At 31.5% G+C, this 16,803-nt stretch overlaps 1 protein-coding gene across 1 annotated transcript; it reads left to right on the top strand.

Moving 5' to 3' along the window:
* The first annotated feature begins 3,716 nt into the window (after window positions 1–3,716).
* On the top strand, window positions 3,717–15,991 carry LOC122590801. The gene is made up of 4 exons (XM_043762970.1): window positions 3,717–4,406; window positions 12,999–13,778; window positions 14,150–14,995; window positions 15,884–15,991. Exons 1-4 carry the CDS (start codon window positions 3,717–3,719, stop codon window positions 15,989–15,991), a joined length of 2,424 nt encoding a protein of 807 aa, XP_043618905.1.
* The last annotated feature ends 812 nt before the right edge of the window (window positions 15,992–16,803 follow it).

Genomic DNA, 16,803 nt, shown 5'->3' on the forward strand with positions numbered 1-16,803 from the left:
AAAGATAGACTCTGTGGTGCTTGTGAAAAAGGAAAATGCCATAGAGCTACATTCAAAACAAAACAAGCCAATTCTGTTAAGGGTTGTTTTCATCTTCTTCACATGGACCTTTTTGGTCCAGTGAATGTTCAAAGTCTAAAAGGTAGTAGATACACTTTAGTAATTGTGGATGAATATTCACGATATACTTGGACAATCTTTCTTAACTCTAAGAGTGATGCTGCTGATGAAATTATCAAATTCATTAAGAAAATGGAAAATCTCAACAGCATAAGGGTTAAAGAACTCAGAAGTGATCATGGCACTGAGTTTAGAAACCACATTCTTGAATCTTTTTGTGCTGATCAAGGGATCTCACAAAACTTCTCTTCTACTAGAACTCCTGAGCAAAATGGTGTTGCTGAAAGAAGAAATATAACTCTCATTGAGGCAACACGTACAATGCTCAGTGAGTCCTCTCTTCCAAGTCGGTTTTGGGCTGAAGCAGTTAACACTGCTTGTCACACTCAAAACCGTTGTCTCATTGTCAAAAGACATGACAAGACAGCATATGAAGTGTTGAGAGGAAAGAAACCTCAAATCAAATACTTCCATGTATTTGGTTGTCCTGTCTTTATTCTAAATAACAAGGATCATCTTGGCAAATTTGATCCTAAAGCTGATGATGGTTACTTTGTTGGATAATCTGCCTTCAGCAAAGCTTTTGGAGTATTTAATACTCGCCTTCAAAAAGTGGATGAATCCATTCATGTCACTTTTGATGAAAGCTCATCTGCACTTAAAGATATCCAACCATCTTCTACTGAAGAGATCTTCAATGAGTTCACTAATCCTCCTATGGAGGATGCTGACTTATTTGTTGATGCTTCTTGCTCACCGCCTCTTGATCAGCAACTCACTGAGGACAGTTCAGCAGACCCTGAGCTGGAGCAAGTTGCTACTCATATCTATACGATTGGGCCAGTTGAGCCTATTTTAAGATCAATCCATGCTGCATCAGCCAAACCTAGATCACTGGTTGGTGATGTGCAAGTTGATGACTCTGCTGATGAAGAGTTTCATGATGCTTCAGCTAACGCTGAAGACATGGAGTTTGCTGATGACCCCATCATTAATGATAACTCAAATCAGTTAAATGGCTCCACTGATCAAACTCTAGTTGAACCTTCTATAACCATCGATCTCTCCTCTTATCCTTCTCCTGCTGATCCCATACAAATGTCTTCCGCTGCCACTCTAGGTTCATCAAGTGTCCCATCACTTAAATGGACTTCAACTCCAACTGCTCACCAAGTAATTGGTGATCCTCAGCAGGGCATTGTGACTAGATCAGCGACTAGAAATACATGTCTTTATGTAAATTTCTTGTCAATGATCACTCCTAAGAATATTGGAGAGGCTATGGTTGACCCATCATGGGTTGCTGCCATGCAAGAAGAACTAACACAATTCCAAAGACAGCATGTCTGGTTCTTAGTTCCCCTTCCTCCTGGCAAAGAACCCATTGGAACAAAATGGGTCTATAGAAATAAAATGGACGAAGATGGTGTTGTTATACGTAACAAGGCTAGGTTAGTTGCTCAAGGTTACCTTCAAGAAGAAGGTGTCGATTATGACGAAACCTTTGCTCCAGTGGCCAGACTTGAAGCAATACGCTTATTATTGGCACATGTTGCTTATCGAAACTTCACTGTATATCAAATGGATGTCAAGGGTGCTTTCCTGAATGGAAAACTCGAAGAAGAAGTTTATGTGGAGCAGCCACCTGGTTTTGAAGATCTAACCAAGCCAAACCATGTTTATCGTTTTTATAAAGCTTTATATGGTCTTAAACAAGCTCCCAAAGCTTGGTATGACACTCTTTCTGAATTTCTTCTTTCTTATGAGTTTCAGCGAGGATCTATAGACAACACCCTCTTTATTTATAGAAAGAGTGCTCATGTTCTATATGTACAAATATATGTCGATAACATCATATTTGGATCCTCCAGCAAGAAACTTTGTAATAAGTTTAGCTCACTAATGTCCTCTCACTTTGAAATGAGTATAATGGGTGAGCTGACCTTTTTCCTTAGTCTACAAATTCACCAACTTCCTGATGGCATTTTTATAAACCAAGAAAAATACATACGAGACATGCTGGCTAAATTTGATATGTCTAATATCTCTACTAAGCCTACTCCTATGTCTCCTCCAAACAATCTCCATGTTGACCTTGATGGTAAGCATGTGAACCCCACTTTCTATCGTGGGATGATAGGCTCGCTGATGTATCTCACAGCAAGTCGTCCAGACATTATGTTTGCTACTTGCCTTTGTGCAAGATATCAAGCATCTCCCAGGGAGTCTCGCCTTCTTGCTGTCAAGAGAATTTTTAAATATCTCAAAGGGACTTCCTCTCTAGGTCTTTGGTATCCCAAAGATTCTAACTTTGACTTAGTTGCATACTCTGATTCTGACTATTCTGGATGCATGTTAGATAGGAAAAGTACCAGTGGTGGATGTCAACTGTTGGGGGAAGGCTGACTAGTTGGTCTAGTAAGAAACAGCATACAATTTCCATCTCCACTGCTGAAGTAGAGTATGTGTCAGCAGCAAGTTGTTGTGCACAAGTCCTCTGGATGAAAAACCAACTTGCTGACTATGACTTAAATTTTTCTAAAATCCCAATTATGTGTGACAACACTAGTGCTATTGCCATCACACATAATCCTGTTCAGCATTCCAAAACTAAGCATATTGACATTAGGTATCACTTCATTCGTGATCATGTCATGAAGGGGGATGTTGAAATCTACTTCAACCCCACTGATGATCAACTTGCTGACATCTTCATTAAACCTTTAGATGAAAAGAGATTCACATCACCTAATACCTAACAAAAGGAAAACCACCTAATAATACCCCAAAGACAACTAGATGAAAACTTTGTCTTATAAGGGTTAGAATGTGAATCTCCCAAATTCAAACCCTCCCCATTCCCCCTGTGTGGCGACATGGGGGCGAAAAAAGGATAGAGGGATTTCCATATTATTAGGATAGTAACCTAGTGGTTAATATCATATCATAATCATAATAATAGTATAGAAGTTTAGAGTCAAACAACTAAAATTTACTTTACATATTTTCTTAAAAGGACAAAACCGAGATTTATTAAATTATACATTGATGATTGCAGTGGTCTTTGTGTCAATGCTCCAAAGCTATATCCATATGTGCATGCGATGCGCTCTCGGTTGCTATTCCATCCTATGCATAGGATAAAATTAAAATAATATAATAGCCTACTTGTTAACCGACTTTTAATTTTTTATTATTTTTTCATTTTTTAATTTTTTAGTTTTTTTTATTATTATTTAATGATGAATAGGATAAAATATAATTTTTAAAAGAATGTTTAAAATTAGAAAATTAATGTAAGTATGACAAATCATAAAAAATCCTACATGACAATCTTCCACAATTGCCAACAAATCAAAAAATAATTCTCTCTAAGTTATATAAAGAGATTTATCATATTTTAAAAAATATTTGATTAGAAGTTTTAGTTAACCCGTACAATATACGGGTTTAATTTAGTTTAGTATATATATAACTATATAAATATAAATATTGTAGTTTGGTAGCTTGATAAATATACTACTGGTAGATGGAGTGTGATTTGTTTTTTGATAAATATAAATATATTAAATCATACATTGAATGATTTATTTATGATGGTGCAGCTTGGAGAAGAAGCTGTTGCTCTTCGGTGGTCTTTGTGCCAATACTCCAGAGTTATAAAGATAGAAAAGTGCAGTGCGCTCTCTAGTGCGATTCCATCCTATGCATTAGCCCATCTGCAACATCTCCAAGAATTAAAAATATGGTCATGTGATTCAATGAAAGATGTATTCGAAATCAAAAGGGTGGTTGGTAATGATGTCACAAGTAGGCCTGGGGATGGAAGTAGTCGAAGTGTTGCTGTACCATCATTTACAATTAGTATTCTTCCTGATTTGCGTAATCTAAGGAAATTGGATATCTGGCGGTGTCACCTTTTGAGAGATGTATTCCCCTTTTCCACTCTTCAAAGTCTCACCAAACTAGAATCTTTAAAAATATCATCTTGCGATGGTATCCGAGTGATAGTCAGGGAGGAGGAGGAAGAAGATGGAAACCACACCACATCATCATCATCTGATCCTTATAAATTACCTGTGTTCTTCCCTTGCCTCAAGTCTGTGGAACTAGAAAACTTGCCTAATCTGGAGAGTTTTTTCTTGGGTACAAATGCCTTTCAGTACTGTCCTGTATTGGATAGATTTCAAATATGGAAATGCCCAAAAATGAGAATGCTTACACAAGGTCAATGGGATTCTCCTGTCCTCAAATATTTACATTCAGACAGCTACTTGCAAGAAGAGGTATGTAATATGTTTTTAATTTACCATCTACATATTTTCCTTTTCTATTTTTCAAACGCTATGGGTTTACTTTTAATTTTATTTTTTTTCAGTAGCAGAAAGTAAAAATACAAAATTTTCGCTAATTAATTTCTTGTTAATTGTTTTTTTTTTTTGAACAGCCAATAATATATTAATATTACTAAAACAGAACCTTCGGCAAAACGCTAAAGGATTACAATAGAAGGTTTGGACTATCAATCTAAGTAGACCACGAATAACTAAAAGTGTTACAACAGTTTGACAACCAAAAGAAAGATAATGAAACGATAGAGGAGAACACTTCATAAACACAAGCCCGTCTCGAGTTAAAAAAAAATAATATCATTGCGGTGTCTTTAGCCCTCTTGTTAATTGTAAAACTTAAATATAGTTTGTTTCAATTTCTATCTAAAAAATTGTATATATAACTTAATCACCTATCAAATAACTTTATAATCTTATCGTCTCGAGAAGATCTTTCAAGACGAGATGATTTGTAGTGATAAGATTTCTAGTTTTTTTTGGTATAAAAGTATGATACAAGGAAAGAAACGATTAGTTGGGGGAATTGAAATGAATTCAATTTAATTAATCTAGTCCTTCATTTGTAACCTTGGGCCTTTTTGCAATTGCGGAATGGTTTTTATCTATATCTATACTTCATTAATAAGCAAACTATCTCACTCCCTTTTAATACCTCTACTTTTAAAATGTCTTTTATGCCCTTCTAATTTACACTACCCTATTTTTTCTCCATCACATTCATTACACACACATACGTTTATCCGATTTCTGATTTTCTCTCCCTCCCTCTTCTCTGATTTTCTCACCCCATAAACACCATCCACCACCGCCCCAAATACCACCATCCACCGCCGCAATCCACCTTTTATGTATGCTATCCCCCATAAACACCATCCACCACCGCCCCAAAAACCACCATCAAACCACCATCCACTACCGCCGGCTTATTTTTTTTTTCTTTTTCATCGCCGCCGCCCCACAAACCACCATCAAACCACCGACGTTTTTTTCTTATTCTCCGTTGTATCGCGCGGGTACAACGCTAGTTGATATAATAATGAAACTTAATTACTTTTTCGGGGAAAAAAAAGAAAGATAAAACCTTTCTTTTTAATAGCCATAAATTTAGAATTTCAATGAAAACAACGATATAAAAAGGAAGTTTGAACCAATATGTATTTTTAAAAAATTGAATTATTGTTTGATCCATTATGTATTACTTAAAAAATGAATTTTACAAAAATAGATTACAAAGTTTCAAAGAACTCTACTACTCTAGGAAAACTGAGACTATGGTATATAAATTAATATTATTTGAGTTACTAACTATTAGAAAAATATTGAGCTTTTGAAAAGTTATTAAGCTTTTGAAAAGTTAAATCTTACTAACATAGTCTCGTATCAAATACAAGATAAGTTAACGACATTTTATAAAATTAAATGAATTATTATATAAGTGCAAAAAAACTTATAAATTCAAATTTAAAATATAAAAAAAAATTAAAATTTAATTGTAAAAAAAAAGTAAATAAACTAAAAATAAAATGTACTTCTGAAAAAACAAATTGGAATTTTGTAAGATATGGATATAAATTATTAATAATCTTAAACAGCATAGTTAGTGATGTAAAACAGAAAAGTATGAACTAACAAAACTTTTTCTATAGATATTAATAGCTAATGATGACTAGTCCAATTAGTTAGAAGCACTCCTAGGTTTTACTTCAGGTCTTAAATTTGATTATTAGGGATGGTAAATTTTGAGGTTTTTTCTCCGAATACTTGTAACGGTTTATAATCAACATCTCGTTGTCTATGGTATGTGCAAGGTTTCACCATTATATGATGAAGTTTCCCTGATGTCGTGTACCGACTAAATGTTCGAAAAATATATATTTAATAACTAGAATTTATTATTAATAAACTAAATAAAGAATTGTATTTACCTAGTCAAACTATAAAAAAGTCGAGTTGTAGTTTTCTTTTTACACTAAATAAAGATTGAGTCGTTTTCTTAAAAAAAGAAAATAGTTTAGTAACATTTTAATAATTTAATTTAAATAAATTCAGTGTTGTGATTACACAAATAACAAGATTTTGGACTCGTGTCCAACACTGGACACGGGGTTACGACATTATCAATATTAGCTTTTTATACATTCGACTCATAAAGCTTGTGATTTCAAAGTTGAAGATTTATGTGAAAAAAACTAATTGTGCAATTCAAATGTCAAAAAATGTTAGCAAATAAAAATCAATATTATGTATTATATGGACATTAAAGCACATAACAATATTAGCTTTTTATACATTCGATTCATAAAGCTTGTGATTTTAAAGTTGAAAATTTACGTGAAAAAACTAATTATCCAATTCAAATGTCAAAAATGTTAGTAAATAAAAATCAATATTATGTATTATATGGACATTAAAAGCACATATCCTCTTCATCTTTTGCAATATATATGGATGATATAGTACAATATGTACATGGATATATTATTGTTTGTATATAAGTCTTACGATAAAGATAATATAAAATTGATACAGGAGATCTGTGACTCAGATTATCTTCTATTTTAATAAATTATATTTTATTTTTATAAGTTATCTTTTATTTATTTGGATAATTATAAATTGATTTAGTTTCCTATTTTAGAGGTGTCAAGTTTAGTATAAATAAGGATTTTGTTTGATGTAAAATTCAGTTGATTATTATTGAATTATAATATAATTGACGTTTTGTTAATGTTTTCGGTCTTTGATTTAATCTTTTAGTATTGAGCCATTTGGTTGCGTGTGAAACTACATCAAAAATAAAATATTGATTAAATGTGGTAAAGTCTCTAATTTTGATATATTATTGTTTGTATATAAGTCTTACTATAAAGAGAATATAAAATAAAATATTGATTAAATGTTATAAAGTCTCTAATTTTTAGATATATTTTGTTATTAGGTATATATTATTCAATAAAGTAACTATTTTGATATTGGAATAAAGTGTAAATTGGTGATGAAAAACAAACAAAAAATATAAATTAATTTAAACATGTATTGATTTAAATAATTTAAATAAATTGAGAGCTATGATTGATTAATAGTTATTAAATAAGTTGTTTTTAGTACATATTAAGATTAAATTGAATAAGTATTATATTATATATATATATAGTTATATAGTTATAATAGGATAAATATCATTGATAAGTTTTAGTTATAATAGGTTAAGGACTAATTATAAATTGTAAAACAAAGTTGGTGTTATTTTATTTATTGAATAGATATTAAATAAATTTAATTATTTTTCATTATATATATCTTTAGGTTGAAAGTGGTCGACAATGTGTATGTATATTTATTTATTTATAATATAAAAGTCAATAAAAGTTAAAATTAAAAATTTGAAGAAATCGAGAGTTGTGATTCGCTAATAAGTTATTAAATCAACTGTGTTTTAGTATAATAAAAGATTTCTTTTTAGATCACTCAATATTTACCAATAAATTAAAACAGGATTGTAATATTGTTTAAACGACACTTGTCACATTCCTTACACGACAAGTGTCCCTTTAATTATTTAAATGTTAATTCCTTAATTTTGTTATTTGTATTTATCTATAAAAGAATATCTATAAACTTACCAAATATATTATATTTAATTTATTTGAATTTGTATAGAATTCTTAATTTGTTTGGACTCTTAATGCATGTATATTCGCCTACACTTTAATTATGAAATATCCATCTTTTTCTTCAAATTGCTTTTACATTACACATATTTGATTAATTTCGATATCCATCTTTTTCTTCAAATTGCTTTAGTCTTCGAATTTAGTAGTAATATTAAATTATTAATATATATCCTTTTTGTATTTTTTTCCCCCTCTTTATTATTTACTTCATGTTTTGTCTATATTAATTACTTGTTATTGTTTTATATTAGGTAATGTGTTTTTTATCTATGAGAGGATAATATCTACCAATAAACTAAAATAAGATTGAGATATTCTTGAAACGACACGTGACGTAATTCTTGATCGAAAGCAAATGATTTTTTTTTATATGTTTATACATAATTCGAACGTGGGAGACACCTTTTTGCAATCCATTATTGGTCCAAACATTTGAGATATTTTTTTTTTTTTTTTTATCAATTTAATAATGTTATTGTTAATGTTTAAACCTAATGTAGTTATTGTTTATGAATATTTGAACTCATCAACAAACATATATATTTATTATAAATATGATGTATAATTATAAATAATAATGAATCGATCGTGCATCGTGCACGGGTATTAATACTATTTTTTGTATATATATGGAGGTTAAGATTAAGATAACATAGTCATTACTTGAAAAAAAAATTAAAAAAAGTCATTACTTATCAAATAATTTACCAAAGTCAGATCACTAATTATAATCAATAACAATATCCACTATACCCATATTAGTGCTCAAGCCCGTCCAATAGACGGGTAACCTCAATATATATTAATCAAATCTAACAAATTGGATTTCAAGTATATTAAATAGATACCGAGTAAAATTCGAATACCTAAAAATAAAACATAAAATGATCCAAATTAAATAAGGCAAAAAGTTGAAAAAGTAATGTGTAATAAACTAATCTTTTGGGAAGGCCTATCATACATATCGGAATCATACTCATCATCAGAATAATCGATATCAAACGTAGGATCGTCTTCTAATTCATCTGAGTAGTTCCATTCACCTTTCTATCAACTTGAAAATTTGCTAGCTCAATAGTCACTCCATCTGTCAAAATACTCCTAAAGTTTTCTGTCCATTCATCATTGGCCGAGCCATGCGTTGTCATGCCCTGCAAATGGTATAAAAAACATAGAAAAATCTGGTAAGTTCTCTTATAAAGTTTCTATGTGATACTACAATTTAGTTATCATATACTCAAAGAAGTAAAAACACACAGACAGACTATAAAATTGATTATTAGTAAAACCAAAAGAAATGATGTTGTTTATAATGATTAACGGAATCCAGCTGCTATGGGATTACTTAAAGTCCTAAAGTCTAATCAGACTCATATTTCTTCGAAAGTTACTAATCCACGTGACCGTACATGAGAGTGGTGTACATGCAAAATCCTTGCTGGTAATTCTTCTCAACTTTTAACCTTTTATGCTTATTAATGTACGAAAGCCTACAACCTTGTTGAACAACTTACGAAAATTTAGATTACTATAGTTTTTTTTAACGTAAGATGCATATTGAAGGCAAAAGTTCTAAAAAAAAGGATAGAGAAGTGTTTGTTACACATTAGCAGTATTATTTAAGAAACAATATGAATATAACCAATATCATAATTTAATTAATAAAAAAGTTAAAGACGAAGAAATATATGAAAATTAACTTTATATAAAAATTAATTTCAGTTTACTTTTTTTTTCAATTTTAGTTAAATAGAAAATTTGCAGTCTTTTTATATCTAAACTTACTACAAACACAAAGAACAATTTTATGCTAAACAATTTAATTTAATCAATACGAAAGCTAAAAAAGAAACATATGAAAATTAACTGCATATAAATATTGATTCCAGGTTACCCCTTTTTTCAACTTTAGTTAAATAAAAAATTTACAGTTTTTTTTTTTATATTTAAACTTACTATAAACATAAACAACAATTTTATACCAAACAATTTAGATTTAAGCTCAACAAAAAATATATAGTATATAATTCGAAAAATACATACCAATTCATCAACAAAGACCATCTCGAATATTTGTTTTTTTTTTAGTATTGTTCCACTCCAAAACATTCCACACACAAGACAGATAATAATACGAATGAATATATTTAATACACAAACGATATGTCTATTGAATAATAAATAATTAAAACTTGATTATATGGTGATAGTATCGTTTATGTGTTTGTATACACGAGCATGGTACCCGCGCGTTGTGACGGATATTATGAACACGGTGGCTGATGATGGACGATGGCGATGGTTATTCACGAAGATAAAGGGGTTATGTATTGTTTTGGTATATAGAAAAAAAGAATATTTAGTTTTATTTTAAGAGAAAGAATAAAAGGGTAAATTGCATGTCCCAAACATGTAAACTTTTCAACATTCTCGCATAACTTTTAACAGGGAGTATAGATAAACACATTAATGAGTATTTAATACATCGCATATGTGTTTTACAAAGATAGATATAGTTGAAACATACATGATCTGTCGTAAATAATAAATTATTTATAAACTATCACCATAATTTTTTATAATAAAGGACGGCTATTATTTATTTTTCTTTAAGTAAATATTAAAAAGGTAGAGAATTAATAAGGAGAGTAGATTAGGCCCAAAGAGGAAGATTAGGGGTTCCAGATGTACCACAACCCCGCTTTTAGTTATATGACAAATAATTTACGAATATAGATATATACTACGATTGATTTTATTTTCAAAAGATTTGAACATGCCTCGTATAGATTTAGGATAAATTATTATTTATGATTTTTCAATACCAAGAGCCAAGATTAATTCCCGTGTTTTAAATTTTTTTCATGGGTTCTTATATCTCTCAAAGTATATGGTCATCATAATCTTTTGTAATAAGAGATTATGACAATATAACAACAAATAAAACAAAATATTCCACGGGAGACATACAATATCTTATTAAAAAACCAATCTCGGCAACATTCAAATATTATCAATTAACAACTAATCGAAGCCTTAAGTTAAAAGTAAATTCATATAGTAATGATCCTCGAATGCACTACTTGTGTTTTATAAATAACTTGTAATATAAATACTAAATAACAAGAATAGAGATGAGATGTAAAGCACTTTGTTTAGTTATATGTATTTCATTCTAAACGATGAAAACATGGATGGTTGTTTGACAACAACAATAACAATAAACAGTAAACAGAAAAATATGTTAAGTTTTTGAACACACAAAAACTTAACAAATAACTTAGAGAGAATAAAGTAAAACTGTGGAACACACCAACCAGTTTTGTGGCTAGGTCAAGTGATTCCTTTTATAGACAGATAAGGAATCACATGACTACACTAGTAGATGTTGACACATGAAGGTTGTCAACTATCTATTGGTGGATCATTCAGATCTGCAGAGGTCTCTTTCCTTCATCTTGTTTCTTTCCAAAAGCGGCATGAAAGAGAAACTTCATTGCACCGAAGTAGTACAAGGTCACATGTCTTCATCTTGATCTTTCAACACGTGTCCTTGGGACCATTCTTCTATTCTTCAAATTTCCGCTCATATTTGACTTACAAATACTGGACGATGAGTCATTGAACATATCATTTAGACTTTGAAGATAGATTATGCTTGCAGATATATGAGCTCGCTGACAGCTCGCTGAATGAGCCGCTCGCTGAGTCCTTCAGCGAATCCCTGATCTAACATATAGCTTTACTCAAACTTCTAGTATGATGAATCAAGAATTTTTATAAATAACTAAATGCAATCCATCGATACAAGTTAGCAAGAACATGAATTACTATACAAAAATAAATTGAAGAAAAAATCACATGGAATTGTAACAGACAACTTAAATTATAATTAGATGAGATTAAGATACTTATTAGTGAAAATTAAATTTTTTTTATCTTTTAAACCTTATAAAGAAAAACATATAAAAACTGCTTTAAAAGTGTTAGAATTTACGAAAGAAAGACAAACGAAGTAGTTTTCTAAAATAAGTTCATTTCATTACAAATTATAACTAATAAAATTCAAACATCATTAAATACTTTCAAGCTTTGAATATATTCTTTAAAAATTTAATGATATGATATACAGTTAAACCTCTATAAATTAATACCTCGATAAATTTAATAATTTGTCCATACTCAACTTAAGAGATTAGTGAAAATCAACACTCAATAAATTAATAAAATATCTCAGTCCCAACACTATTAATTTATAGAGGTTTTACTGTAGGAGGATTAATATTAGTATAAAAAAGTGTTGAATTTCTTAAAATAGGATAATTCAATATGTTTTATAAGGGTTATAGAAAGTTGCCTTTCTTTATCTTTAACCCCCTATACAGAGAATTAAATTGAGAAATTAAGCATAATTTTTTAACCATAAAAGCCCCTTTTAGCATATTAATGGTTCCTAAAATTCCCTACGACACATTACAACACTAAAACTTTATATCTATATACTTATAATAAATTGTCCCTCCTAATTAAAACAAAATGAAAGCCAAATAACATCACAACTTTATTGTCGTGAAATCACAATCTGTAATCAATGTATTCATTAAAAAAGGTAGTTATAAAATTCTGTCGCAACGCGCAGATATTATGCTCGTTTATTATAATTGGTTGATAACTCAAGAAAGAATGAAGATCTAAAATAATTTCGTATTATTATTTTTACTTAATTATCCAATTAAATAAGAACTCAAGAATTGAAAAGGTAATTTGATAATCTTTACTTTTTTATTAAAGGACAAAACTGAGATTTATCGAAATTAATTATTAGTTGATTGATTGATTTATGATGGTGTAGCCTGTTACTCTGTGGTCTTTTTGGATAAGGGAGTGCAGTGGGCTCTCAAGTGCGATCTCACCGTATGCATTAGGACGTATGCAAAATCTCAAAGAACTGAGAATCGACGGATGCGATTCAATGAAAGAAGTATTCGAAATGGAAAGGGTAGTTGAAAATGATCATGTCACAAGTAGCGTTGTATCATCTTTAAAAAATAGTAATAAAGTAAAACAACTACGATTCCTTCTATTCTGCGTAGGCACCAACAGTAATAATAATGGTAGTAGTAGTGATGTCGTATCATCGTTAACGACAAATACGAATACTACTACTATTAGGATTCTTCCTGATTTGCGTAATCTAGGGAGTTTGGTTATCAGTGGGTGTCCCCAATTGAGAGATGTATTCCCTTTTTCCACTCTTCAAAGCCTCACAAAACTCCAACATTTAGAAATAAGAGGGTGTGATGGTATCCGAGTGATTGTGCAGGAGGAGGAAGAAGATGGAAACCACACAACATCGTCTTCTGATGATCAAGTTGTGGTCTTCCCGTGCCTGAAGCGTGTGGAATTATATCATCTCCCGAATCTTGAGGGTTTTTTCTTGGGTAGGAATAACTTTCGATGGCCTGTATTGGATACTGTTTGGATAAGGGATTGCCTAAAAATGAGAATGTTTACAAAAGGTCACTCGGATTCTCCTATGCTCAAATCCATACGTTCAGACATGGGAGAACATAGTGCGGAATACGGCCTCAATCATCATCCAACTGCTGCTGCCTTGCAAGAAGAGGAAGAGGTATATATCTTTTGAATTTACCTCATGCATCCATCATCTACGTACTAGTTCAGACGTTCAGTTAATATAAACTTTGATGATTAATTACTAGATACTTCTTCCATGCTTCTTTTTTAAATTTAACTTTATTAATCTAGCTATACGTACTACATTATGAAGCATCCCCTCTTGACCATTTTCTCAAAGAAAAAAACTTTCCACCCAAACTATCTATCTTCTTTAATTATTCACTAAACGAATTACCATTGCCGTCACCACCACCCATCGCCATTAGTGCCGCCTCCATACCACCACACCGCCGCATCACGCCGGCATGCAACTAGTTTTGTTAATCATATGTCTTGTGTGTTACTTTGCTTTTTCTGTTCCAGGTTCCCAATCCAAGTTTGGATGGTTCAACCTCGAGCTCAGTACTCCCTATTTCAGAAAGGAGGATGCCCTGGTTTTATAATAACTTGATCACAGTTGATGTGCGAGACAGGCTTAATCAGAGATTTGTAATCAGACACAATGAGTTGCAGCATCTGCAGAAGATTGAAAAGATAAAAATATCACAGTGTTCAGGAGAGAGGGGGATTTTTGAAACATTTGATATGGATGACAGTTTGAACCAAACACATTCTGTTTTGGAAGTAAGAGAGATGGAATTCGAGGGGTTGTTTGATAGCAGATGTTTATGGAAGAGCAAACAGTGGACAGTATTGAAGTTTCCAAACCTAACAACGCTGTCTCTTGATCGTTGTTTTAACTTAAGATATGTATTTACTATTTCCATGGTTGATAGTTTATTGCGACTCCAAGAGCTAGCTATAATCCACTGCCCAGGAATGCAGATAATCTTGGCGGATGTAGAAAAGGATGAAGTAGAACAAATTGACAACGGAAAAGAACATGAAGATGAGGATCAAAGAAGAGTGGACGAGGACTACGGAAAAGAAAAAGGACACAATGATGAAAGAAGAATGAAGGTGGTAGAGTTTCCTTGTCTAAGAAGAATATGCCTACATGACCTTATGAGTCTAAAGGGTTTTTGCTTAGGAATGGAGACTATTCATTTGCCATCATTAGATACCCTAAGTATATCAATGTGTCCAAGTATAACAACTTTTACCAATGGACAATCTACCACTCCAAAGCTTAAGTTAATACAGACGAGTTATGGGTTGGGTGATGCAACGGAAGGGGTCAACTCCTTTATACGGACACGAATTGAAAAGGTTGGTGATGTTCAATTCTCTATGTTGTTTAAATGTATTCTTGAAATGCTACTTACAAGTTCTTTTTAAAATGCAAATCCTTGAAACTTATGTTACAGGGATTGAAATATGAATTTGCGGAGTGAAAATAGCCAAAACAGGTTGCGGCATCCAGTGGTATGTAATTTTGAAGCCATTTCTCAATTGAATAAACTATAGTTAACAGCACATGTACTCTAACTTTTGTTTGTGTGAATAAAGGGTAGCACATTTACTCTAGCTTTTGTTGGCTTGCCAAACCAAAAACATAATAGTCTAGATTAACGTTGACTTCTTATGGACCAACAAAAATTTCAAATTATCTCCTCCTCACAAAGAAACAGTTTAGTTCCAAAGATATCATTGGTTTGGGTGGTTGAACTCATCGGGTTATAATTCTCACCAGAGACAAAGATGTTGATTTATAAGAAGAAAAGCTTTCGTAAAGGTGGATTAGTTGGTTGAAGTTGTTGTTAGACGAGATTAATTATTTACCTCTTACATGATCGGTCTATGTTGAGCTAAGATATTTTCCTATCCCAAACAACATAAATAATATTTGGATTTACATATATACAACAGACCCGAGTCAAGATCCTTTTATTTGAACTGTTAGTTTGATCTTGGAATGGATGAAAGATCCATCAGCTAATGGGATAGATCCAGATTCATTTAGTTGAGTCAATATGGAGCATCCCAATTGATCTTCATATATTCTAATACTTAACTTCAGACCATGTTGTGCAGTTTTTTTCCTTTAAAGGTATAAGTGTGCACAAAACACATAATCCGTGAACAACATAGACAATTGTTTTTACATCAGCTCCTTACAGCGCTACTTCAGTGCTAACCAACAGCTTTTTTTGGCAGATTTGCACCGGTTTCAGGTTGCTTGGAGCTTCATATATAGCAACAATTGATTTACGCAAGTTTAATGTGGCTGTTGGGGAAGCTATTGGGCAATGTTCTGGTTTCTAGTAGAGGTGCAAATTACTTTTATGTGACAATTTTTACAATTTCTGGTGTGGAGTATGTCTAGACTGTTTATATGTTTGCAAAAGTATAATTTTAATGCATACAACAATATGGATTTGTTTCATTAGATAGCTTTAACAATGTAACATTATTGTTGTTGCAATTTCTAAAGAGAACTTCATACGATCGACTTTTGTTTTAAGTGCAAATCAGTTCCTGCTGCCAAGGTCTTCATTGTAGATAGCAAAAGATTCGTGGAATATCTTCTAGCCTTCAACATATATTAATGAAAACAACTATTCCTAAATCGATAAGATGTTTATGTTTTACTGCTTTAGCTATGATAAGCATGGTAATGGGGTGTGTTACCTCGACTTCTCCATGGTTATATTTTTTCTGATAAAATAAATTCAGATATTGCACCTTCATTTGACATTGGTTACAAATTATACCAAGCTATTGATGGAATACCGATTAGTTAGGTCCTGGTATTACGGTTTATTGGCAAATCCTGAGGATAGTTTGACGTCAATTGGGTATGTTATTGATTATCGGCCGTGAATTGTATGCTGATCGTTGCTCTCTCCTTTTATAGTGGAAGACTAATTATGTAACATGCTAAAACCTTATTCGTCAATGTCGTTGATGATAGTGTTTCTATTTTGGAAAAATAAAAATGACTTTTAAATTGAAAAATAACAATGATTTTAATTTACAAAAAGTTGTATGAGTAACTAGACTTGTATGAGTAACTAGACTGGTGCCTGCGCGTTTCAGCAAATCCCATTAAAAAGCGGTTGTGAAATTTGGCGGTT

Source organism: Erigeron canadensis, chromosome 3 (assembly GCF_010389155.1).
Source record: "Erigeron canadensis isolate Cc75 chromosome 3, C_canadensis_v1, whole genome shotgun sequence".
Classification (NCBI taxonomy): Eukaryota; Viridiplantae; Streptophyta; class Magnoliopsida; order Asterales; family Asteraceae; genus Erigeron; species Erigeron canadensis.